General features: G+C 33.1%; 2 protein-coding genes across 4 annotated transcripts in view; both read left to right on the top strand.

Annotated features, from left to right (window-relative positions):
- Positions 1-127: 127 nt before the first annotated feature.
- On the top strand, positions 128-8,022 carry LOC126771920 (NADH-ubiquinone oxidoreductase 75 kDa subunit, mitochondrial). 2 transcript variants are annotated; one of them, XM_050492092.1, is made up of 14 exons: positions 128-226; positions 536-703; positions 868-1,199; positions 1,686-1,827; positions 2,101-2,226; positions 2,303-2,398; positions 2,486-2,659; positions 3,040-3,205; positions 3,780-3,931; positions 4,025-4,231; positions 4,749-4,920; positions 5,809-5,971; positions 6,667-6,814; positions 7,180-8,022. In XM_050492092.1, the coding sequence occupies exons 2-14, from the start codon at positions 539-541 to the stop codon at positions 7,324-7,326; spliced, it is 2,190 nt and encodes a 729-aa protein (XP_050348049.1). In that variant the 5' UTR covers positions 128-226; positions 536-538; the 3' UTR covers positions 7,327-8,022. The 2 variants fall into 2 exon arrangements, with proteins under 2 accessions (XP_050348049.1, XP_050348047.1); XM_050492090.1 differs by lacking the exon at positions 128-226 and adding an exon at positions 316-339.
- A 987-nt stretch (positions 8,023-9,009) lies between these two features.
- LOC126771915 (reversion-inducing cysteine-rich protein with Kazal motifs) overlaps positions 9,010-26,510 on the top strand; it is a 43,062-nt gene continuing 25,561 nt past the window's right edge. Inside the window, exons 1-3 of one of the 2 annotated variants that reach the window (XM_050492085.1) lie at positions 9,010-9,026; positions 18,263-18,396; positions 22,034-22,089. In XM_050492085.1, coding sequence (XP_050348042.1) covers positions 18,300-18,396; positions 22,034-22,089 — 153 coding nt within the window. In that variant the 5' untranslated portion in view covers positions 9,010-9,026; positions 18,263-18,299. Of the gene's footprint in view, positions 9,027-14,720; positions 14,946-18,262; positions 18,397-22,033; positions 22,090-26,510 lie in introns of those variants that run through there. The other variant, XM_050492084.1, reaches the window with a different exon arrangement.

Here is a 26,510-nt window from a genome sequence, read left to right as displayed (position 1 = left end):
ATTTTTTTTTCAAATAATTTAAAATAAATGAACTAAAATCGTAGTTTAGTTCTTAATCCAGTAATATACAAAGAAGAGCATACGCGTAGCACATAGTTCCTATTAATTGATTTTAACTTGAATGCAGTAATATTGACGTCAAGGTATTGACATTTAACATGGCAAATTGACAGCTTTCGGTCTGTCTTGTCATTAAAATTTTCAGACTCAGGAATACTCTTTTTAAGTACGTTTTTTGCTATTTTTTTTATTAATTAGTGGTTGAAAAGCATCGTACATTTAATTCACTCTTTCGCGATTTTGTTTTAGTATTTATTGCTGTGTTATATACTTAATTAGGTTAGACAACCCTACTTATGTAACAATAACAAGAAGATTTACTCTTATATATAATTATTTTATCAATGTTAACGTTAACAATTCATTTACCATAAACAAGTGAAATCATCTAGTTATATAGTTTCACAAAAATTGTAATTGTGTGTTGTATATATACGTGTTAGAGCCTTCTTATTACGTTTTGTGGTTGCTGTAGAAAATGCTGCGCCAGCCTCTGTCCCGGGCGCTTGCGCTATCTCCCAGCCGTGTCGCACCGTTAGGGGTTCGCAAATTCGCCGATCAAGTTCAAGCTCAGCCTGATAAAGTCGAGGTTTTTATTGATGACAAACCAGTGTATGTACCACCTGGCACTACAATCCTACAGGTAAATTTAGCAAGGCCACTTGTAATATTGAAATATATTTACTTAAATGTAATTAATGTATTAAGTCAAATAATTATCTATAATATATAATTACATATTTATTATAGACAATAAGCAAAAATAGTCTGTACACATCTTTTAAATTTATAATCTAACTTTTATAGGCAGCAGCACAAGTAGGTGTTGAAATTCCTCGATTTTGTTACCATGAGAGATTAGCAGTAGCAGGGAACTGTAGGATGTGCTTGGTAGAAGTGGAGAGATCACCTAAGCCCGCTGCAGCTTGTGCTATGCCTGTGATGAAGGGAATGAGGGTGAAAACTGACTCTGATCTCACTAGGAAAGCCCGGGAGGGTGTGATGGAGTTTTTACTGGTGAACCACCCCTTGGATTGTCCAATTTGTGACCAGGGTGGAGAATGTGATTTACAAGACCAGTCTATGGCATTTGGTTCTGATAAAAGCAGATTTACTGACATTCACTTTTCTGGAAAAAGGTTGGTTTGAAAGTAATTTAACTAAAATAAGTTTTTAACTAAATGTTCAATCAACAAATTCAAATCTTACATATACAAGTTGTGTTATATGACTGACAAGTAAAAGTATGAGATAACATTGATTTTAAAAATATAAAGCAAAAATGTAGACTTGTAATTGATAATGTAATAGATTTTACTGGTGATAGAGCTTTGTGCAAGCTCGTCTGGGTTGGTACCACCCACTCATCAGATATTCTACTGCAAAACAGCAGTATTTGGTATTTTTGTGTTCCGGTTGGAAGGGTGAGTGAGCTAGTGTAACTACAAGCACAAGGGACATAACATCTTAGTTCCCAAGGTTGGTGGCGCATTGGTGATGTAAGCGATGGTTAACATTTCTTACAATGGGAATGTCTATGGGTGTTGGTGACCACTTACCATCAGGTGGCCCATATGCTTGTCCACCTTCCTATTCTATAAAAAAAATTCATTATGATTATATAGGGCTGTGGAAGACAAAGATGTAGGTCCATTGATAAAGACTATTATGACACGATGCATACACTGCACACGGTGTATACGCTTTGCATCTGAGGTGGCTGGTGTTGATGATTTCGGAACAACGGGCAGAGGCACTGACATGCAGGTAAAACTTAAAGCGTTTCCAAGGCTTATAAGATTAATTTAATAGATTTAGTGAAAATGGGATTATTGTTAATGCTTGAATGCTGAAATTGTGTAATAATACTTTAATTTAAAACCAAATAAAATAAATTATTACATAGTATTCAATGTCTTAACAGCTACAATGCATTTATTATGTTGTATCACTGTATGCATTTATGAATATAATATAATTACTTTATGTAATTAATTCTTCTATTGATATTATTTGCATATATTTATTCTATGTTTTCAGGTTGGAACATATGTTGAAAAAATGTTTTTGTCAGAATTGTCTGGAAATATTATTGATCTTTGCCCAGTTGGTGCACTCACTTCAAAACCTTACAGTTTTGCTGCTCGACCCTGGGAGACCAGGAGGGTAAGTTGATGGTAAAATAATTATGAACATTAATAAAAATTTATTTGGTTGAATAACAATTGTGTTTTTTTTCTAGATTGACTCTATAGATGTTTTGGATCCTTTGGGTAGCAATATTGTTGTCACGACACGAACTAATGAAGTACTGCGTATTCTACCCAGAACAAATGAGGTACGAATAAAAGCATATATGTTTAATATTTAGATATATTATATAAAATTTGCACAGTGGATTTTGAATCAATGTATGTTACGGCAGGAGATCAACGAGGAGTGGTTGTCTGACAAGTCGAGGTTCGCATGCGATGGTCTGAAGAGACAGCGGCTGGTGACGCCTATGCTGGCGGACAGTCGTGGCAACCTCACGCCGGTGGAGTGGGAGGACGCTATGGTGACCGCTGCCAGGGCTCTACGGGACTGTCCGCCTGACAAGGTACAAAGATGGTCTCAATATATAATGGTCCTATATTGATACTACATCTTTTCTTATCGCATATAAGACATAATATAAAGCATTATTTGGTAATAGAGTGTGCGGCACCGACAAACCCGTTGGTACGCCCCAATTAATATTTCAACAAACCTTCTCAAAACACATTTTACATAAATATTTGCCATTTCGAACCTGCATTTATAAGCACATTGTATAATATACTTACATTACGGCAAGTACCGGAAGACATATATATTTTTCTTCATGTTATTTTATTTTTTATTTTTATAAGATTTTATGATGGAAAGTGGCCATTGTTCTTTGTGAAACAGTTTTATTGTTGTTGGTAAAAAACTAATATCTTGTCTCTTTAAAAACAGCTGGTGGCCGTGGCGGGTGAGCTAGCGGATGCGGAATCACTTATTGCTCTGAAAGACCTGCTTAACCGTCTCGGCTCGGAGAATGTGTTCACAGAGCAGTATTTCCCGCTGGAGGGTGCTGGCACAGATCTGCGCTCTTCCTATCTGTTGAATACCAAAATAGCCAGTGAGTATTCTTGTTTTGTTAAAAAAATATATTCAAGGCACCACCGCTAATACACTTCTCTTATGCCTGTAATTACATTGGCTAAAACATCCCTGAAACCAGAATGTAGCAACACGATGCTTTGCTTTTGTGCGGTAGTGTAACTGTTGAATAGGTAGTACCTACCCAGGCCCATTTTTTTGACTGCCTGTTAGTCTTGTACCTAGATAAAAGGCAGCAGATAAAAAGTTATTGGGTTTTTTTGTCGAAAAATCTCAGTAAAAGCCCGGAGTCTGGAATTTAGAAGTGATTATCGATTATGAGAGTGAGGGAATAGAGAGTGTATCTAAGTTTGCGCACGATAATATATTCTATGCAGTTGTTTCATCACTCTTGAGATTGCCCGCCGTGGCCGAACTCGGTCGGGTGAATATCATATATCCAGGCGGTCTTACCTAAAGCTCTACCATCACCAAAATTTTATTTTTATGTATATGTTTTTTTTTTTGTTTAAAATTGTTACATTAAAAGCAAAATGATAATATTATAATGTTTTCACAAGGCAACAATTATAAGATACAATATTCCGTTCTAGACGTCGAAGATGCCGACTTTGTGCTGTTGATCGGTACCAACGTACGATTCGAGGCGCCGCTGCTGAACGCACGCATTCGTAAAGCGTTCGTGCACAAGGAAACGGACATAGCGGTCGTCGGACCACAAGTCGATTTAACCTATGATTATATGGTGAGTATTGTTATCTAATTAACATAGTTTCTATGTTTTGTATGAATTGTAACATTATTTTAAATATCTGTTATCGTAATTAAATCACAACAGCATGTGGGCGATTCAGCTTCCATCGTTAAAGAACTCGCTACCGGAACGTCGTCGCATGAGGTCATGAAGAGGTTGGAGAACGCTAAGCGGCCCGTGGTCATCCTGGGAGCCGATCAACTCAAGACCCCTGAAGGAGCAGCTCTATTGGCTTACACCCAGGAGCTTGCGCTGCGTCTGCAGGACAAGCTCGTGGATAAAGAATGGAAGGTAAAAATAATCGTGTCGAAATATTTTTACTAGTAACTTCTAGTGGACAAATTATTCAAAAACAATTCATTTATTCAATCTCATGTTAAATAGTTTCATATTTACAACGGTGATAATTTACTCGAAATCATATAGACCCGAGTGAAGCGATCAAGACAACTGAGCTAGATGTTTATATAATATTATTAACTTACAATAATCACCAGTACCCCGTGAGGGGTGTGTCGCCGGAAGGACGACTCCTCAATTTGTAAAATGACTCGGTAATGTGTAAAATCGAGACATATTCGCGCCTCGGTAGAAAAATACTGCACATGCTCGTAGTCAAGGTCAACGTAAGCACGTGTGGAGATTTCCTGATTTTTATCGCCCGTAGTCACGGTTTTGGGGGGGGGGGAGAGTGATGTGGAGAACACACACACACAATAAATAAAATATATATTATATTTAAAACACATCGTTCAGTGTTAGTTGCATTTGAACTGCCATCACAACGTAAGCACGTACCGCTGTGCAGGTGCTGAACGTGCTGCAGCGCACGGCGGCGCAGGCGGCGGCGCTGGACGCGGGCTACCGCGCGGGCGCGGGCGCGGCGCTGGCGGCGGCGCGCGTCGTGTTCCTGCTCGGCGCCGACGGCGGGCTCGTCGCGCGCGACGCGCTGCCCAAGGACTGCGTCGTCATCTACCAAGGTGCGCGGCGCCCGCCGGGGATCGCTACTCGGCTTCGTAACATTCGACCGTTATTCAGCGACCGGAAATTTAACTGAATGGTTTTTAATTTGATTTAAAAAAATTACTGGCGGTAGGGCTTTGTGCAAGCTCTTCTGGGTAGGTCCCACCCACTCATCAGATATTCTACCGCCAAACAGCAGTACTTGTTATTGTTGTGTTCCGGTTTGAAGGGTGAGAGAGCCAGTGTAATTACAGGCACAAGGGATATAAAATCTTAGTTCCCAAGGTTGGTGGCGCATTGGCTATGTAAGCGATGGTTGACATTTCTTACAATGCCAATGTCTAGGGACGTTTGGTGACCACGTACCATCAGGTGGCCCATATGCTCGCCCGCCTTCCTATTCTATAAAAAAAAACGCGGAATCTGTCGGTAACATTAATGCACGGCTTCATAGCTGGCCTAAAAATTTTGGTACATTATTCATTTTTAGATTAAATGGAAAAACCAAAATATGACGATTTATTCAAACACATTTATAATAATCCCGCACACTAAAGTTTTTTTGTTTTACTTTTGTGTTATATAACCAGGTAAACATAAATAATATTATAACATTTCACAAATTCACGATCATCTTATTCTAAAATAAACAATGATCAATATTATACAAAATACGGTCGATTTTATTTTATTTCAAATACGTCACTACAAGTATCGGCCGAGGCCGGGCCAATTATTGAAAAACGAACGAGTGAAAATTGACTCTTGATCGACAATAGCTTTTAACAAAATACTAGGTATTTATGCCTTATGTAATGTATACTTACATACAATATTAATATCTGGATATCATTAAATGGACGATTTAATGTCACAATGCCACGCTGACCGCGAGTGTGCCGCAGGCCACCACGGCGACGCGGGCGCGGCCATCGCGGACGTGGTGCTGCCGGGCGCCGCCTACACGGAGAAGCGCGCCACGTACGTCAACGCCGAGGGCCGCGCGCAGCAGACGTGGCCCGCCGTCACGCCGCCCGGGAAGGCGCGCGAGGACTGGAAGATCATTCGGTACTAACTCCACACTTATATTCGCGTGTTTACACGATCGCTGTACAGCAATCGATTGCAAAACTTTTTATAAAAAGTAAGCGATAGGCAAATCGAATGATGACATACGATATGTAAATATAAACTTTTAACACATTTTCTGCTCCGCAAGTAATTCAAAAACGAAATATTCGTTAACCCTTAAAGATATATAATTTTACATTAAATTGTTAATGAGTAACCACTAAGATTATTCTCGGTAGAATCTATGTTTCGATCTTGTGGTCGCTTTAAGTTTAATTCATATGGTACAATAATTATAATAATTTTTATTGGTGGTAGGGCTTTGTGCAAGCTCGTCTGGGTAGGTACCACCCACTCATCAGATATTCTACCGCAAAACAGCAATACTTGATATTGTTGTGTTCCGGTTTGAAGGGTGAGTGAGCCAGTGTAATTACAGGCACAAGGGACATAAAATCTTGGTTCCCAAGGTTGGTGGCGCATTGGCTATAAGCGATGGTTGATATTTCTTACAATGCCAATGTCTAAGGGCGTTTGGTGACCACTTACCATCAGGTGGCCCATATGCTCGTCCACCTTACTATTCTATAAAAAAAAAAAAAAACAATAATAATTTAAAATAGCTTGCAATTGCCAACTTGAATAAAGAATATTCTGATTACGATTGACATGTGACGCAATGTGTCCCACAGAGCGCTGTCGGAGGTGGTGGGCACGCGGCTGCCGTACGACACCATCGACGAGGTGCGCGCGCGGCTGGGCGAGGTGAGCCCGACGCTGGTCGCGTACGGCGAGGTGCAGGACAACAACTACTTCGCGCAGGCGCGCTCGCTGTCACAGGTTTGTCTCCCACTTAATTCTTTTGTATAATCGTTCTTCTCCTACAGAGCTCGTCTCGTTTGTCACGTAACTTTGCCGCTCTGAAATCGAAATTGAAAACCTTTTTTTTGTTAATTATTTAAAGCAATAATTAACTTACTTATTTCTTGTTTTGTATAAAAAAACGTTTATGGTCTGAAATATTATCTTGTAAAAAAATCTTCCTGCAAAGACAACAGAGTGGTTGAAAGTTTTTTTATTTAATTAATTACATTTTAATTTAGGTTTTTTAACATATTTAATTGTCTTTAGTTTGTTGACCCTTAGAAAAAAGTTTTAGTAATTATTTTTATTAATAATTAAAAATTTCAAATGTGGTCTCGCAGAGCCTCCAAAAGCCTATATCGGGCAAGCTAGACGTGCAACTCAAGAAATTAGAAGACTACTTTATGACGGACCCTATCAGCCGCGCTTCGCCCACTATGGCCAAGTGCGTCCAAGCCGTTCTCAAGCAGAAGCAATCACCATACTAAACTAAAACTATCGACACACGAATTCTTGATCATCTCAATGCAACTATTAGAAATATTATGTATACTCGCATCGTGATGGAATGTTATCAAAGAAATTTAAACATAAAAATTCATGAATAATATTTAATATTAAATTAAAGTAAAGCGTTTTCACATTGACACAATTATAAAAACAATATCTTGTATATGGGTTTTACTCAATCTTTATTACGAATTAAGATCACTATATATTGAAAATATAATGTGAGTTTCAAAGTATTCGTGTTTTATAATAAGTGAAATATCTTATTCATAATTACTTTCCGTAGAATGTTAAATTCTAAGAAAAGTATTTATGAATTTAGTTTAGTTATTAAATTTTGCCTTTCTGCAATCATTTTTACGAAGGAAATACTTCAGAAATGCACCTCGTACAGTCGATCGCACATTCCTATTCAAATATCTAATTATCATAAATCATGTAGAACGTTCGACTGTACTTTAATGTTGTTAACGAAGCTATTTATTATGTTTTTTTATTATACAGTAGTAGCGATTTTTCAGTTATTCCATCTTATAAATGTATTAATAAATATAATGTAAACGAAACAGTAGTAGCAAAGGAATGGAAACAAAATGCAACATTTGGATATAAGGACAGGTTTTGTAAATATGCGTCTTGTGTAAAATAAAGTGTAGTATAATGATTGTCGAAAATGTAGTTTTATTTATTCATAACCGTCAATGTCATTTGCGAATTTAATAATCACGAATAGCTGAACTCACCTGACCCCACACATTCTTGCCAACCTTGCCTGACCATAACAATTAATTAACAAACATTACAGTTTCACGTTGCATAAGAAAAACCCACAACTAAAGTTTGCCTTATTTTAAAAAGCTTGAATAAATTGTTTTATGCATTTTCCCATCGATGTAGACGACATTTATAAAATATTTATCTATAACTACACATGAATAAAACTTACTGTAGTGAATACCAACCAAAATCAACTGAACAATATTTACAGGACGACCACGTGTAAGATACATTGTTTCCAATATAAAGCTGCTTCTGATCATAAAAGCAGTTTAAAGTTCATGACTTACATTGATAATGCGTGCCATATGCTTAAAACGACACTGGCGCAGTCTCGCCGGGATGATGAGCAAACTATACGTGTATAGGAGCTCTTTTTCGCGTTTCTTAAGATACTCTGATTTTTTCGTTGGATGAGGTGGAACAACTTAATCCATTATTAATTTAAATGTCATATTGATAGGTCAGCATTTCGTAAATGACGGAAAACTTTCACGTCAATCATCGTCAACCGTGATAACATAATATAGTCACTAAAATAATATTATTACTATATATAATGTTTATATATAACTTTATCATTAAAAATGATATTTGCAAATCATAAATACATCATAAAGTGCTGTCCATTTACAACGCAAAGCTACCCAAAAACAATGGCTAGTAGACGCTGTCTTTGATGTTTCATAAGTGCAAATACCGCTGTTCATAGTGTCTGCCATATGAGAACCACTACAACCACAAAGGATTCCATTTTCAAATTTTTATCGTGAACAAAATAAAACTAATTTACGTAACCTGAATTGAATTGTTAATCGGTCTTCCAAGAAAATAATAATGTTCATTACAAACCAATACGCCGCCAATCATAGAAATTAAGATGTAATAATACAGTGTTGTGGTAAGTAGGAAGTAACTACCATATAATTTAAGTAAAATGGATTTTCTTTTTCTTTTGTATTGCATACATTTCTTTAAGTTAACGACAAAAATTGGACATTGGGTGATTAATAACCATTTTTTTATCCGGGAATTGACAAAAATGTTTTTAGAGATTTAAGAACATAACATGTCACTTTATTATCATGATTCCGAATCGTGATTTATATAATAAATTGCAAACTGTCTGTGGTAGGTATCCTAGTTTGCCAATCCTTAAATACGTAGTTGAAATATAGTATATACTGAAATTACAATGTCAAAATAAAGAGTATCGGTTTATACCATAACTCTTTATTCACGTAACATCAACTTTGATTTTTGATGTTTTTACGGATATTTATAAAAAACTGCACAAATTTTAATATAATAATAATACGACGTATATTGTACACTGATCTCAATTATTTAACGCTGGTATAAAGGGTTTCTCGTTAGTTACCTTGTTTTTAAAACATAAATCAAGGATTTAATTTGACATTTACGTCCGTTTAATTTTACCTCGTTAGGAATATTATTTTGTCTATTTCTCAGTGAAACGTGATGGTTTCGGTATTTTTCTTTTTTAAGTTCCTCTTCTTTATCTCTCTTCGTTTGAAGTTTTTCAATTTGTTTTCTGTAGGCTTCATAGTTGTTAATTGGTCGCTTTTCTAAATTTACCTTTGTAATTTTATATTTCTATTTTATATTAAATTGTATATAGTAAAACTATTAATTTTAAATAAAATAGTATCAGTGTTTAAATAAGCTATCGATCCCGTTTGGTTTCTTAAGCATAAATATATTTTTTTGTAACTTTATTTGTTTATTCATTTGTGTTTTAAAGTAGTTGAACTGAATTTTACCAAAATTGGAGTCGACTAGAGTTTTCATCGAAAGTGATATGCGCACAAATTAAAGTCTTTGAAGTTGTAATAAGGTTAATTTATTAATGTAATGTGTATGTTTTTTTTTACTTTGGCCTGCATAAAATTGATTTTAATTGAAAACAAGTTCAGCGTACTCTTTGTTTCTTGCTTTAATAATTGGTTTTCCACGAACTCATCTAAAATCATTTAATTGTTTTCTTTTTCTCTTTCTTTTACTATATTCTCTCTCTGCTTTTTAGGTAAAGGTTTTTTAGGTAGCTAAGGTATTTTAAAGTAAAAAATAAAGTCGTTCAATGGAGAAGTCTTAATTTTTGTAGAGCGTCTAAATTGTTTGAAGGTACTTACATCGTTTGATTAATTCGAGCTACGTCTAAGTCTCTTTGTTTTTTGAGGAGTTTCGTTTTTATTTCAATTGATTTCATTTTATTAGAATTTTGTAGGGATGATGCTTGTGATTCATTAAGTTTTTGGAGATCAGCCGTTTGTTTTATAATATTTCGAAATACTACCTGCTGTTCTTTTTCTTCAAGCGTTTTTGATTCTATCAATGCACTAAAAATAGTAATTATAAATATTAAGGTTCTATACTACCCCAGGTTGAACTAAAAAATTGCCTCAAACTCAATGAAATATAAAAAAAAATTAAGCGTAAGCTTATGAGAAGTATAATAAATATATAAAGTATAACGAATCGGCAAGCGCAGCGTAGGGCGCCCTCCAGCCAGGTGGACCGACGACCTTAAGAAGGTGGCGGGCACCAACTGGATGCGGAAGGCGGAGGACAGGGAGCTTTGGCGCACCTTGGGAGAGGCCTATGTTCAGCAGTGGACAACGATTCGCTGTTGATTTGATTTTTGATGATTTTATGAGAAGTCTATTTTAACAACGTATAAGCATTAGTATACAACTCCAACTTTATTATTTATTATTTACAAAGTAATTAATATTCATTAAAAATACATTGTAAAGCTGCATCAGACGAAGCAATTTGGGCTTATATAGATCTTTAAGAAAAAAATAATAATGATAACTATTGTGTAATATGGTTGTCGTTTTCAGCTCATACGTTTTTCTTATTATTTTATTACAATAAAAAAATCATATTATTACAACTTTGGATTAACCTTAAAAGCTAACGACCGTAGCAGCAATTTTCAAATATCATTTCTCTGGCCTTTTTAATAGATTCTTGATATCTTGTTTCTTTCTAGAGACGAACTTTTTTACGGACTCTATTTGTTGAGCGTGTTGTATTTTTTTTTATTTTTTAGTTGGTAGATATGACCCTGAATTAAAATATAATATCAACATAAAGTATATTTGTAGATGATTGCTATTATATTTTTATTTTATATATGATACAGTGAAAAAGCTATGTTTTTAATAAAATTATTTTAATTACTCAGAAAATTACTAAATTCTTAGGGATGTTTTTTTTCAGTTAAGGGTATAGTTTGAGTGCTAAGACCATAATAACCAAAGGGGTCAGGATCGAACCTGCGACTTTCACTTCTCTAGGCAACGATATACGTTGAGCTTTAAAAGTTCCGTAAAAGTTTAAAACTTTAAAAGTATCCGGCCACATTTTAATCCAATTTTGAGATTGTTCAATAGAAGACTTTAAGTAATCACTCTTTTTCGATTCTCTTATATCATATATATATAAGAGATACTTTGCCGTCTTTTCAAACGATCCCATTCAGTTTTATGTATAAACAAATAATGTGATCGACTCATACTAAAAACCGACGTTTAATATTTGTACAATAACATAGAAATAATACTGATATGTCAATTTATCAATATTGAAATCTATACAGCCATAATACTAAGGTATTTAGGTATTTAAAATGATGTCGTGACGTCAACTGGTTGTTGTCTACCTTATATTTTAAACGATTTGGAGGCCTCCGGGTCTTACTTGGCACAAAGGTTGTCCATTGCCGTGCAGCGTGGAAATGCGGCCTGTGTTATGGGCAGCTTTGCGTCGGGTAGGGAATGGGGGGGGGTACTTTTTTAACAATGTTTAAAAAAAAGAGTCATTAATCAAATTATTAATTTTAAGTATGTGAATTTAATGAATATATTTTTTCATTGTTTAAAAAAAAAATATGAAGGTAGTTTTATATTTGAGTAATTGATTGTTGATGTTTCCACGGAATAAAAGATTTGGAGGCACGGAAAGCCACGGAGTAAAAGTTAATATGTATTTCTATTTTTTTGGCTTGAACTAAACATCTCGATATCAATTATTATAATATTCTATATCTCGTCTTAGTTTTACAAATAAGTTATATTGTAGTTGTTTTTAATTAAATAGCGATAAAAGAAATGGTGCACGGCGAGTACCACGCCTCATTTCAAACGACTAAGCTCATCCATCATTGTCGTCCCGCCGTTATTTGCTGTATATTTTTGCATAAAAATAACTTCTACCCGCTGGAAATGCTCGGAGGTAAGATAAATAGCCCAATATGTTACTAGTTAAGATATAAGTTGAATTAAATTTGAATTTTTTGACGTTACTGTTTCTTCTAGTATTTTTTCTTTGATGGTAGGTTGAATACAGCAAGCCAGGTTTGAACAGGTACCATCCATGATTTCTACCGTCAAAAAGCAATACAAACATTGCTGTGTTCTAATTTAAAGGATAAGTCAAACAGTGTAATTACAGGCATATGGGACATAACTTATATTTCCCATAGTTGGTGTCATATTGAAGGTGTAAGGTTTTGTTAAAACGGAAGCCGAGCTTTCTTAGGATTCGATAGGTTTCTTAAAGTGTTCTCGGTTAGCCTAAGATTGCGGTCTTTACACACTTTATACATCCGTGCTACTTAATTCGGGTAAAATATGTAAATACATAGGTATATGATAAAAAATAAATAAATAATAACGAGTCATTATTATTATGCCAAAATATTTCGCTTTTGAGATTCCCGTCTCGTTATCTATGAAGTAAAAACTGAACGAAATGACTCTTCAGAGTAAAGTGCATGCATACTTGACAACATGTTTCACAAAACACTTGACGTCCAGGTAGCTGACCCACACTAACGAGAAATCAGCAGAATACTTTGACAAAGTAAAGTTTTTGTTTATTTATTAAAAAACTAATATGGTAAAGTTATGTCATCGTATGCAATATATATTTTTAATTTTTTGTTAAGAAGAAATAGTTTTAGACTAGATAAAGTGCATTCTTCAATTTGATTGTCTAAGCGATATCAGTTTCATCTAATATATTCATTTCAATATGTCAATTTTTGATTACATGATAAATGGAATATTTACGTCATATCTATACATATGCTCTTTTTACGAGCTTTTTACTTGCAATTTGGAAAGTTTGTTAGTTCGGTTAGCTAAAATCTTGCAAGCTGTATTAAAACCATTTCCTCTTATCCAGTTGTAGTGTAACATTTTGGTTTAGTAACGACGACAATTCGTTTTAATGGTAAGCATTTTCTTACTAGCCAGGATTGGCCGCAGACGAAAGAATTCTTCAACGGTCAACAGCATAGAAACGAAATTTTTTATACATATAAAAGCTTGTTTTAAAAATGTTTTTCGCCATTAATTAATTTACAAGCGAAATAGACAATCGCTGTGTGCGATATACTAAGCACGCTTTCTGCCGCCCGAATCTGCCATTAAAGGTACATAACATTACATTACAATTATCATTAAGTATAAATACAATAAAGTAAAATTTTAAAATAAATTTAATCAGTTGGCAACTCTGTCACTGCCCATGTAATGTAACGTTCTAATAAAAAAACTCAATAACTTTTTTCGACCCGGGGTTTCAATCCTACATCATCCTACATCGAGGTAGTAAGGCCAGGCCTCACATGATACTGATACTATATATGAAATAAACACATAACTTCTTATTTCAGGTGTTCGTAAGTAATAAAGACGTACGGGGGTGCGTCCAAGTTGGAAAACTATAAATTTCACTTTGCGTCGGAAAACTTCGTATCGGTTCTTGGTAGCGGACTTAGTTTGATGTAATTGATAGGCGATTTAACTTAAAGTATAACTCTTTTTGCAACTGGCGACGCTTTCGATAATTTGAGTTTAAAGTTTTAAGAGGAAATAATTTATTGCAAAGTTTTTTTTTGTTTAACGAACTTTATGTTTAAAACAACCAAATACCAATGTTTTTTATGTACATAATTAAATATGTAATGATTGATTACTACTGTTTATATATATCAATTATTATTATTTAGAGTAATATATTTGTTAAATCCATCTTCCAGTAATAGATTCCAAGATCAAAATAAGTTTTTAAAATGGTCTTTATTATGGCCTACAACAAAAACAATTGAGGATCACAAACATAGAACAAATTCGATATTTACGGGTAATGTATATTAGAAGAATTGAATCCGTTTAATTATTTAAAATTAGCACATATTTTAAATTATATACATATTTTTAAAATTCTGCCACATGAAAGTCTGCCACATGTGGTTGTGTATAGTAATGAGATTAAATTTGACTTTAAAACGTTCAGACCACACATGATACTTTTATTTATTGTCCGCAAAGATTTTAACACTTCACTGATAACCCAGACGGCCACATCTGTGCACCGTTTAAATTAAAAGTAATTTTCTTATGCAGAATTAATTAATGACTAACGAGCTCAATAGGGTTCATCAAGCGGAAGCGAAAAAGAGGGATAGAAAGATATAAATAAGCTTTCGTAAGAAAAGGACGAAGTCTGTAGCCTGAAGTTGAATGAATTTATGCCGGTCTATTTAGTAACGCGTCAATTTGGCGCGAGTAAGGTTGTGGGAGAGGTGGCGATCTGACGTCATAAAAAGCCCGCGAAGTGCGTAGCTATTTTACGGATTATTTGTTACTAACTATATAAGTTTTTTGGTTAATTTTTTCAACGAAATAATAAAATGTGATAACTTTATTTGAATATAAATTATTAAGTGTTGTGATTAAGACATTGCTTGTATAATTTATCAGGATATTTAAGAAAAATATAGGTAAGTAGTTATAAAGATAAGACATGTCCGGGAGTATGCTTTGAAGTGATATTTGAGAGTATGAAATGAACGTAGCCGAAAATAACTAGATATTAGAAACAACGAATGAGTATTGTGTATGCTTTGATGATTCTCTAAAATAATAAAATATTATTTTATGAACAGGATATATAATTGCTTCAACTAGATTTTTCTACAATTAAATATTAAAGCTACATTTTAAATCATTAAAAAACTAAATGATTATAAAATAATATGTTTAATGATGTAAAAAATTATCTAAAAATGTCAAATTCCTTAATATAGCTTTTTTAAATTTAATCTATTTGTTTATTTTATTTTAATTTAGTTTAAGCATATTTCTGTTCAAATCACCGGGAATAAACAATATTCGAAATGAAATGTTTCTATGAAAAGTTAAAAGAACGAAACCTCAAAAATGAAACATTTTATAAAATTATGTCAATTTATGTCTACTTTATTAATTAAAATTTGACTGCTTTGTTTATGCGTTAAGTTTTGGTGGCAAACGACAAGTAGAAATTTCCGCTGTTTATTTGTTGACGCGTGCTGTACAACTTTTATGCCTTAATTTCCTTAAATGAAATATGTAAAAAGTTTTGAAAGGAAATGGAAAATTTATACTACACTAACTGCAGTCGCAAGGGAGAATTTATATTATTATGTTTTATGTGCGGTGGTGATTACTTACCATCAGGTGGTGGCCCATTTGCCCGATCGCCAACCTTTTTTCTGACATCATGAAATATTATTTAAGTATTTAAACCAACGAATGTTGAATTTTCATATTATAATGTTTAACATTATATCAAAGTGTAAGCGAAGGAGCTGAGATGGCCCACTGGTAAGAATGCGTGAATCTTAACCGATGATCGTGGGTTCAAACCGGGCAATCACCACTGAATTTTCATGTGCTTAATTTGTGATTATAATTCATCTCGTGCTATACAGTGAAAGAAAACATCGTGAGGAAATCTAGTTTCACTGAAATTCTGCCACATGTGTATTCCACCAACCCGCATTGTAGCAGCATGGTGGGATAAGCTCCATACCTTCTCCTCAAAAAGAGCGAGGAGGGCTTAGCCCAGCAGTGGGACATTCACAGGTTGTTACTGTATATCAAAGTGCTACTACTACAATTTGGAAAAACAGGTAAAAAAAGTAAATTTTCATAAAAGCTGCTCCTCCTACCGCTTCTTCTTTTTAGAAGGCTTCGAGCTAATTTCATCACGCTGTTCCATGTAAATTGGTTAACACACTACACACGTTGCATCCAACATAAGTGGGTTTGCTCAAGATGTTTTCTTTCACCACGTTTTTTAAATAAACGTAGTCAGAATTAATAATAAAAAAAAATATATATATATATATTTTGTTAAATAGATGACCTATTCAATTCCTTACAAATTTAAAATTAAAATAATATTACTAATTATTTATTATACAGTTATATTTGATGTTTTTTTTTTATTGTGTTATTCGGCAAGCAAAAGATAAATATTTTATTTCCTGAACTGGTTATGAGAATTTTATAACAGCAAAAGTAATGTTGCAGTAAAATAACACACTGTTTTTCATCTGCCGACTTTGATATCTACGAGTAGCTTTACTACTGTTTAAACTCGCTAGTAATTAAATATTATGTTTGGATGAATCATTTTGCAAATATTAAATACACACGTATTGATATAGAGTAAAATAAAAAAAATACTGTTATGTTTAAACATGTAATACCCCGATTTATAGTTCCAAAAATAAATAACTATGGTTTACTGTATTAATGTGCTTATATGTTTATACAAATAATGTATATATATTTTTAAATAACTTAAAATAACCCAAACACACAGGATTATTTATTTTTTGCGTAAAAAATGTCAGACTATTTTAATAGTACCAATCCTTCTATCCTGCAAATTGTAAATTGCGAATTATTAATTTTGTACGTTACTCATGATTTTTATGCGTTTTTTGTTTGTTCCTTACATGTTGTGTATTTTTTACTTTATTCCAACACTTATGTATATACACATTAACAATACAAAAGCTGAAACTACTATTTAGTAAACGAAGTGACTTTTGTGATGGTAGAGTTTCAGGTAACACGAAAAACCACTTAACTGAAACTATTTTCCTACTTTTCTAGAGCAATTTACGAAGAATGTAAAGGAACGAAAAACATTTATCAATGTCAAGAGAGAGCCAAATTATTTGAATTATTTAGGAATGATAATTATGTATGTACGTATGTTCTGCAGACCCTTACTCATGAGTATTACAAGACATATGTATGAAATTACGTCACGTTGTGTTTCATATAGTCAATGACATAACGAGATGAATACCTAGAACTTGTTACATAAAATTATCAAAATATATTATGAGAATATTTCTTAATTGACTCATTACTTAATGTAGCAGTGTGTACAATCATAGAAGATAATATATCTATTGAAAATATAATAGGTTCTTTCTCCTTTTTCTAATGGTAGTAGGCCTTTCGTCAAACATCAACTTTTTTAAGGATTCGGACAACAGAGAAGAAAATGGGACACTCGATGGTTCTTACCAATACAGTGTATTGATGTTTAGCAATGAAATAAGTGATAAGTGGGTGGCACTCATCAAGACGAGCCTATTGTATTGCTGTATTCCGGTTTGAAGAATGAGCGAGCCCTAAGGCAAATTATCACATATTCTAAGTGTCTGCTTTTGCCTTGTCAGGATCAAGTTTATCTTTCGAATTTAGCTATTTTTTTCCACAAAAAAATAAATAGTTAAACAATAGAGTTCATACATATAATCGCGATGAAAATACATTTGGAATACTTTAGTGGCCTTAGTTAAACAATGTTGTCTTCTTTCGAATGTCAAATCAATAATGACAGAGCGAAATCAGCGTTTAAGTAAACAGCCGCTAAGCACCGTTTTTAAGTAAGGTCGTAGATGGATAAATTATAGAATTATTTGGTAGCATTGGAAGTAAAATCAACAATTAAAAATCGTGGTTCGCAGATTTTTTACAAGAATTTAAAAAAGAAGCGTGGTCTAGAAATTTATTTGATTTATGTTCAGCAATCTGCCGCCCTAGGCTCAAATCTGCTCGTAAATCCGCTACTGAGTAAGCCAGTATAATTACAGTAAAATAACATGCCATCTTAGATTCCTAGGTTGGTTATGATATGCCAGTGAGGACCACTTATAAAGTGGCCCATTAGCCTGTCTGTGTTCCCGATGTAAATAAAAAATTAAAAACATCTAAATTCTTTAATACTTATAATATTCTTGTTTTGCAGATGGAACGAAGATAAAGAATAGGGATGTCATGCAAACATGGCCAGCAGAAAGAGAATAAAATCAGAATATGGAATTTGGTGGAGGTCAAGGTTATTCTTCGCAGCTATCACTCTTGCAAATGCTAATGCCCAAGGTACGGTATGACAATTGATAATTCCAACAACTTCTTTAAATAATTAGGACACTTATTCAAATGAGTATATGGATTTTATCGTTTCTGAGGATTTAGTCAATAGCTGAAAAAACAAAAAAAACTAATACAATGGGAAAACCCTGCTTCACTTGATAAGGAGAAGGCTGGGGACAACTTCTCTATCACGTCTTTATTTCCACAGATATCTTCAGAGATAGACATGTCTCAGAATTTCTTCCGTCTAAAGTTATAATACAATAATCGCTTTTTAGCGATAAGCTTTCTTGTCTTCATATTTCCTTTGTTATATGTTTACCTCATTTAATTTGACCACAATTCAATAAAAATGTTTTTAGCTTCGTGTTGTATATATTTTCCTTCGACGTACTCGGTGTACAAGAAAATCGAAAACACAAAGCAGAAGTTCAAGAAACAAGTTCAGTTAACAATAAATAATTAGTGGGAAGAAAGTATTCTCCGATAATAATTTTCAGATTTATATCATTTAAGCTGTTACAGTTTTAATATTAATTTTATATATATATACCGATTCTTCTTGTTAAAATCTTAATGAGAATTAATATTTTATAGGATTTATATTTTTCATTTAAATTGTTATGGATAAGGTTGTCTTTATAAATGCCTAATTTTTAAAACTAATAATATAATCTACACATATGAATATGAAAAAACACTGAGAATTTTGTTGTTTTTTTTTTTGAAAGCCTTAATCTCTAGAACTACCAGGCGGATTTCAAAAAATATTTTTGCATTTGATATCTCAATTCTTGAAGAAGGTTATTTAACATCACGCTACGACCCATGGGGGCGTTGACAGGAATGGACGCGGATGCGGCTGCTATTGTCGTTAAATTATCTTCAAACATATATAATTATTATGATTAATAATTAATTTTTATCTTTATTTGGTGAGCCGATATAATAAAAATATTTAATTTATGTTATGATAATAGTATAGTTTTGTCGTGTTGAATGTATATCATAAAGATAATAAACTTGTAAGTAATAGTTTATATTATCAACGTTTTCAGACAGCGAGCTTATCAGACGGCGGAAGTAACATTTATAATGGAGTCGAGTCTAATAATGGACACATTATATTACACGTATCTATAAAACAATAATATGATATGTAGAATTTTAAAATTTATACTATTATTATCTTCTATTTGTAAATAGGCAAAGACAACAACAGAAAGTTTTATGGTAGCTTACGAGTCTTATCGATAGTACTATGAAAAAAATTTAAAATAAAACAAATGTTCGTAACTTGCAAATATATATTTATTTCTTAAAATTTTTAATAATGATTTTCAACATTTCATTTCAACCACAGTGCGAACACTAGTAATTAGAAAAGTGTGTAGTTTTGCCATTTTTACGCAACAGCAGAGTAATCAAAATAAAGGAGACAGTTATGGTTCAGACAATTTTAATCATAATTTTACAAGCGCCTTCTTAAATGGATTCTGATGATAAAATTTGTATCAATAATTAGTTCCAAAGACTCAAACAAAGCAAACAATTTATCTTGCTTTTATGTATATTTGTGTATGTGCTAAATCTAGAGGTGGTAGGGGTTATATAATGGTGACTTCATATAAACGTTATCAAATCAAAATTTAGTATAAAAATTGGTTTTAACATGGATTATCACTCATAAAACTTTTATATAACTGACATTAGGTATTTACTATTTCTTTAGTTACAAGCTAGCTACTTTAGTAGCTAGTAAGGCTAACAATCCCGACCGCTTAGCAGTGTATACAGTATAATTTACTATTTATCGACAATATTTTACAGTAGTTTACTTCAAAAACTCATAGATGAAATATTTTCTGTAACCATTCTTATAACATTGAAATACATACGTATATATTTAAGTTGAAATATTTCCCACTATGGATATTTCCCCAATATTTTCGAAGTTCATCCACAGCGGATTTCTACATAATAAAGCACATATTATTGTTTTGCGACCACGGTTATGGATGAGTTTAGATTTTTTTTTACAAAAATATTTAGTGCGAACGCATTTAAAGTTACACTTTACATATACTTCAAGAGAGGGTTAATGTTTTAAAAAGAAATATGTTATAAACTTTTTTTTTAATATGTAGGCAGACATCCAAATCGGCCACTTGATGGCAAGTGAGGTAAATTCTACTCGGTAATGATTAAGTTTTATTTTTGCCCAGCAAAGTGGGTTAGCATTAAAGATGTGGATGCATATTGTGAATCAATAAAAAAAAAACAATTATCTATTGTAAAGATAAGATATAGTATTATTATTATAGTTAAAAAAACATATTTTTTTCTTTTCCTTTAGCTACGTTTGTTTATTCATTGCGTTGCAAATAGATTTTGATACGCGAAACAACTGTATTACATTGCTAGAGATATTATTAACATTGAGCAAAACTATTTGTAGCTTTTATTACTATTTCCATAAAGATCAAATTGTATTGAAGGAGGAGTATCTAGTGATCCATTGCCTATGTTTTGCATGTAAAGCGGGCGCCGCGTAAGCCTAGCCATTAGCTTAATACTTTATAGTAAGCAGCTTTATGGAATATCACTTTGCTATCCATACTAGTTACTGTAATCGCAGTTGTAGTATCGTGTCCCCAACAATCTATGAGGGCTGCTTCCTATAATTTTGTTACATTGAAATCGAGCTGGAGGGGAAAAGACATAAGTTTTATACCACCGTTGAAGTGAATTTCCTTCAAGTGCTTTCACTATAATTTTTATATTGATTATAATATGGTTATTTAAGTTTTAGGAGACGGTAGGAGTACACTTGATATATTGATAAAACTTGTAATATCATACGATATTATAAGTTTAATCTTTCATAAATTCATTCTAAGTCATGGTTGAAATAATAATTATTTGAATATCTTAAGAATGAGTGATCAATCTCGTTTTGCCTTTTGTATATAATTTATGCGCGTACGACTGGCGTAATTATCACGATTAAGGAGATGAAAATAAGCCATATTTGTTTTTTTTTTTTTAATTAACAATGCCGTATATGCTTTGATAAGCACTTTATAGGTTAAAAAAGAAAGATTGATGGCTCATATTAATAAATATAATTATGTATATACCTATAACCGAACATAAGCTGTACTGTCTCGTTTTATAAATAAAATGAACCTATTTTTAGATAAAAAATAAGGTAATAATAATTGATACGTTTGACGTGTGTAAGTCGTGTGAGCGCCTCGCACGTTTGTAATAAATCATGTTTATAATAAATCAAAGCGCACCGTTGCGTTAAATCAAATTAGTTAAAAGTAAACACTTAACTTAAACATTAATCTCGAACGGACTTTTAAGTTGAAAACCGTGTCATAACGACTCACATCAATCTCTTCTAGTCTTTAGTTAATGCGGAGAGCATTTTTTAATTACTAGCATAACTTTTCTTAATTTTGATCACTTTTAACGGTTGAATGCGCGCAGTCGTTTACGGAATAGATCAAAAGCTTTATGTCGTCATATGTAACTGTCGCTGGTACTTTGTTGTGGTTGGCCCAGCTGTTGCTTTCCTTTCAGGGCAAGTAGGTACGATCATTTCGAGACTTATTGTGGACATTTTTCATTTCAGATATATCGGCGTGCTGCGATAAAGCCGTGGGGACATGTCGAAGTGTTTGCGAGAAAGTAAGTTATTTATATTGCTTTGAAAAAAATTTTTTTTTCTATACAATATTATTAGAATGTTACGAATTTATTAATTGAAATGTTGTGTATGAATAGTCTATATTTTGTTTGTCTATTGTACAAAGTGTAATAGCTTGGCATTACAAATATAGTAATTAAAAATCTAAATAACTGCTTGAGATTTATCATAATAATTTAACTAACCGCAGTTAAATTTAGCATTTAAGTATGTCGTGTTCGATACATCAAACATTTGAAGCAATCGTCTTTTACAATAAGTGCTATTCTTTGATGTTAATATTAAACCAAGAATTCAGCTTTGATATCCCGCTTGTATCCTCAGGAATGAGTTATCGATGAAATTCTCTCATGCGCGGATGACCAATTCATCGAACACGCTTATGTATTCCCGATCGGTGATTAGACATTCCTGGTTCGTAGTTACCCTCTTTGAATCTTAATGCCATCTATGACACCCAATCAAAGTTTTCAGTTAAAATCTTAATTGACTAATTAAGCAGATTTATTACTTCCTTAACTTCGACTGGAGATATTTTTGACGCGTGCCCGCATTAAGGTCATTCGATATTCGTATGCATAATATCGGAACCAAACTCGAATGGTCTTTGATTTTTTTCATAGAACCGATATATTCTTTGATCCGTATTAAGCAAACAAATAAAGGATACGTTGACGTGCGAGATCGACTTTCTTGTATCCGTTCCAGCCGTGGAAATATTATAGTAGATATTCGAGGCACCGCGTCGGGGCTAATCAAGAATCGCGTCACATTGGATAGCGTTCCGAGAAGGCGCGTCGAGTGAATAAAAGGAAAATTATTAAAACTCGTAAACAGAGCCGGGTCGAGCACTAATACATTCTTATTTAATTCCGTCTCGTTAGAGAACCGCGTGACGGTCGCTTCCTCTCTGCGACACTGTTCGAATAATATTGAATATTTTTAATTGTAGAGATGATAACCATTTGTTTGTTCTGCAATTATTGTTTACGTACGCGATTTTATTGTATGACGTTTACATACCTTGAAAAATAGAAACTCATGTATTTCTTTTCGTTACTCATATATTAATATGGTTCAATTCATTAATTCCAATGAAATTCGGAAAAGTACAATTTGTGTTTACATTTTAATCGACATAATATTATTTAATTACTCCTAGCGTCCATTATTCCAAAACTATATCATTATGAGAGAAAAATATTTGAGTACAAATACTATAAATCTAATAATATAATATTTCGTCATTAAAGTAAATTAAGTTTTCAAAATAAAAAAAGAAATAAATTATAAAAACATAGGTACAAAAATTAATGTACATTACGTAAAATTGTATCAATAATGTTACACTGTTTTACTGTTGCTAATATAGCATTATTACATAACCGTTTCGTGCAAGAAAAATAAATCGGCCGTTACGATATTATAATAATCTGAAAGTAATAACTTCTTTAAGGCTGTGTGTAGAATTTAATAATAAAGTCCGTTATGTAATATATAAGTGTGTACAGAAGATAATTGAGAGTCAGACGACCATCGATCGTTCCGATAGTACGCAGCCCTAGCTCATCCGGTAATTTTAATAAAGCGGTGCAACAGAGAGACAATCTAAATAAAGTGGTGCCTTGTTAACTTCCCCATTAAGGAATTTAACCCCGTCCACTAGCGCTTAACAAGACGTTTATCGAACTGCTTTCTTTCACCATAAATAGAAATATATATTTTTAAGTTGTCCATATAACATTTACAGCCGAGTTAGCTCAGTGGCAAGAACACGTGAATCTTGACCGAAGACCGTGGGTTCAAACGGTCAAGCACCACTGAATTTTCACGCTTAATTTGAGTTTATAATCCATTTGCATCATGTGAGTGTCGGATAGAATTCTTCACATATGGTGGAATAAGGTTCAAACCACCTTTCAGCAGTGAGTTATTTATAAGCATTTATAACATTTTAAAGTTAGCTAAAGCTAGAAATGTATTAATTTAACACGATTCAGTCATTAAACATTGTGGGTTTAATTTCGTTCGTAACAAATATTAGTATTGACTATTGGCTATAGCGAATTTATTGATAGTGTGGGTGTTCCCCCCAACCATCCCTAGAATAGTGCATTAAAACGTCCAACTCGATTACTGTCGTAAACACCTGATAGCAATTGTTACTACTACACAGACATACATTTAATTATTTTAGTTCATAGTGTAAATTTACTTTTATTATTTGTAAAGGAAACAATTGGTCTGTTAAAATAAACTATCTCAAAAAACAGTATTCTCTCTTTCAGTCAAACAACTAATAGATTTAGTAATTTATTGCGTATTATTATTATCAACCCGTTACACTATAAGTAAGCGTGAAATAAAATTTAATATTTAAAAGCATCAATATATACTAAGGCATCTTGAGGCTTTTGGAGGATATTCCTCCGTGCTGCGGGTTTAAAAAAATATTTAATGAATATAACAAAATCCGTTCCATGGTGATCGAAAAGAATAAACAAACATCATTTCATATAATATAATTTAAGTTACATAAAAAACAATTTCATCGCGTTCTGACTAACATTACATAAGTATTATTTAAATAAAAAGCCATTGGACAAAGAACTTATCGCCTTTTTTTACTTCCCTTATTCATAAACTACTAGAAAACTATCACCTTATTGTAAGAAGGTCTACGTATTTTATATTGTGTATTATTTGATACCGGTCTCAGTTGCGACAGTGCGGTAATGACAATAGCGTCGCCAGCCAGTCGGCGGTAATGACACTATAATAACAAGCTTTTCAGTGTTGGGGCTTTCCTGAATCTATGAAATTATCATCAAAGCCTTCTCAGTTAATTACTAGTAATTATTCTTAATGTGCTTAATTATTCCATTATGAATTATCAATCTGGATTATTGATTCTAAGAATCTATAAAGATTCGTAGGATCAATAGTCCAGAGGATCGGTCTACATGAAAGGGACAATTAAATTTTCAAACGATTAAAAAATAACTCGTCGTTACTCGTTTTATGTGGTATAAAATAAATCAATTTATACATACTTATAAAATTACAATAAAATAGTTTTGAGCCTGTAAGTAATGTGTTCCGATACATTTGTATCGGCTCATCCACAACTGCGAACCGTGACGTAAAATTTCTCTGTTATATTGCAGGTTTGTTCATTGTAATATTTTCACAAATACAATTTGTAACTTTCTTTGAAAAGTTTGCAAATAGCACCTGCGACCTCAATTAGAGAACAAAAGGAATACTGTATTTTTGTATTTTACCGTCTTTGAGGTTGACATATTGTTATTTGTTTTGTTGTTTCTTACGGCCTCGTTTGTGTAGAGGTCTTCGACCTCTATATGCAATATACACCTGGAGATCTGGTCCTAGGTTGGAGTGCCGGGTAGAGCCAAAAAATATTAGGCAGTGTCACAATCCCGCGCCTCGGAAAGCATTTAAAGCTGGTGGTCCTGTGCTTGATCTCACCTAGATTTTTTCGAAAGTGAAGGAATAGATTGTTTTTGCATACTTGAGTTAATATGTTTTGTCCTATTCTCCGAGACCAGCTGCCGTGGCCAAAAAACGGCCAGGGGAATAATATATAAGTTTCGAAAAGTTTGAAATGGGAAACAGATTTCATATTGATTTTAAGAATGGAGAAATGTAAACAGTTTCATGAACGAAATAAAAATTAAAAAAAAAACACTACAAGATACATTTAAGTGAAACAGAGCTCTCCGCTTATACCTCTTGCAGTATTTATGATGTGCAAACGAAGTTTAGTAGAAACACGACAGACGATGAGCCGCGAAAAACATATCGTCCATGCAACATCATTCTATCTAGTTCACGTCTTGTAAACATTTAGATATTGTGCATAAAACACGCCGTTATCACCTCCGCGAGACCAAGTTGCTAGCGTTTCGGAAATGTTTATGGAATTTATGATGTTCGAAATACCTAGTTGTATTGCTGATTTTTACATTCGAGAAAGATAGTACAAAATTTTCATGAAAGTACTCAGTAATTTATTTGCATAAAATCATTTCTATTTGCTATGTTTTTACTAGTATGCTATTATACTTATATATTATATATTATATATATAGCGTATACATAGTTTTATTGCATACATATTATAATATGTATATCTATTGATTTATTTATTTATTAATAAACCTTACAATTTGAAAAATAGAGTGCTTATAACTTAAATTTTAAAGTCAAAAGTACGAAAATATAATCAAATATACAATATATAATGAGTTAAACTTAAAAAAAAAAAAAACAATTTACATCAAATAATATTCTATGCCATTTAATTTCAGTAGGTAACGTAGCGGTTTCAGGCGGCTAGGTCAAAGCCCGCGGCCGCTTTGATGTTTCTACGTACGTATGA

This window comes from Nymphalis io, chromosome 11 (genome assembly GCF_905147045.1).
Source record: "Nymphalis io chromosome 11, ilAglIoxx1.1, whole genome shotgun sequence".
Classification (NCBI taxonomy): Eukaryota; Metazoa; Arthropoda; class Insecta; order Lepidoptera; family Nymphalidae; genus Nymphalis; species Nymphalis io.
Note: the sequence above shows the minus strand (reverse complement) of the source record. Positions and strands in the feature narration are given on the sequence as shown.

Excerpts from the sequence above, each read along its gene's own strand:
- LOC126771920 (XM_050492092.1), top strand. The coding sequence starts at position 539 with ATGCTGCGCCAGCCTCTGTCCCGGGCGCTTGCGCTATCTCCCAGCCGT. Across the intron at positions 704-867 it reads CTGGCACTACAATCCTACAG|GCAGCAGCACAAGTAGGTGT; the intron begins GTAAATTTAGCA and ends TAACTTTTATAG. Across the intron at positions 1,200-1,685 it reads ATTCACTTTTCTGGAAAAAG|GGCTGTGGAAGACAAAGATG; the intron begins GTTGGTTTGAAA and ends ATGATTATATAG.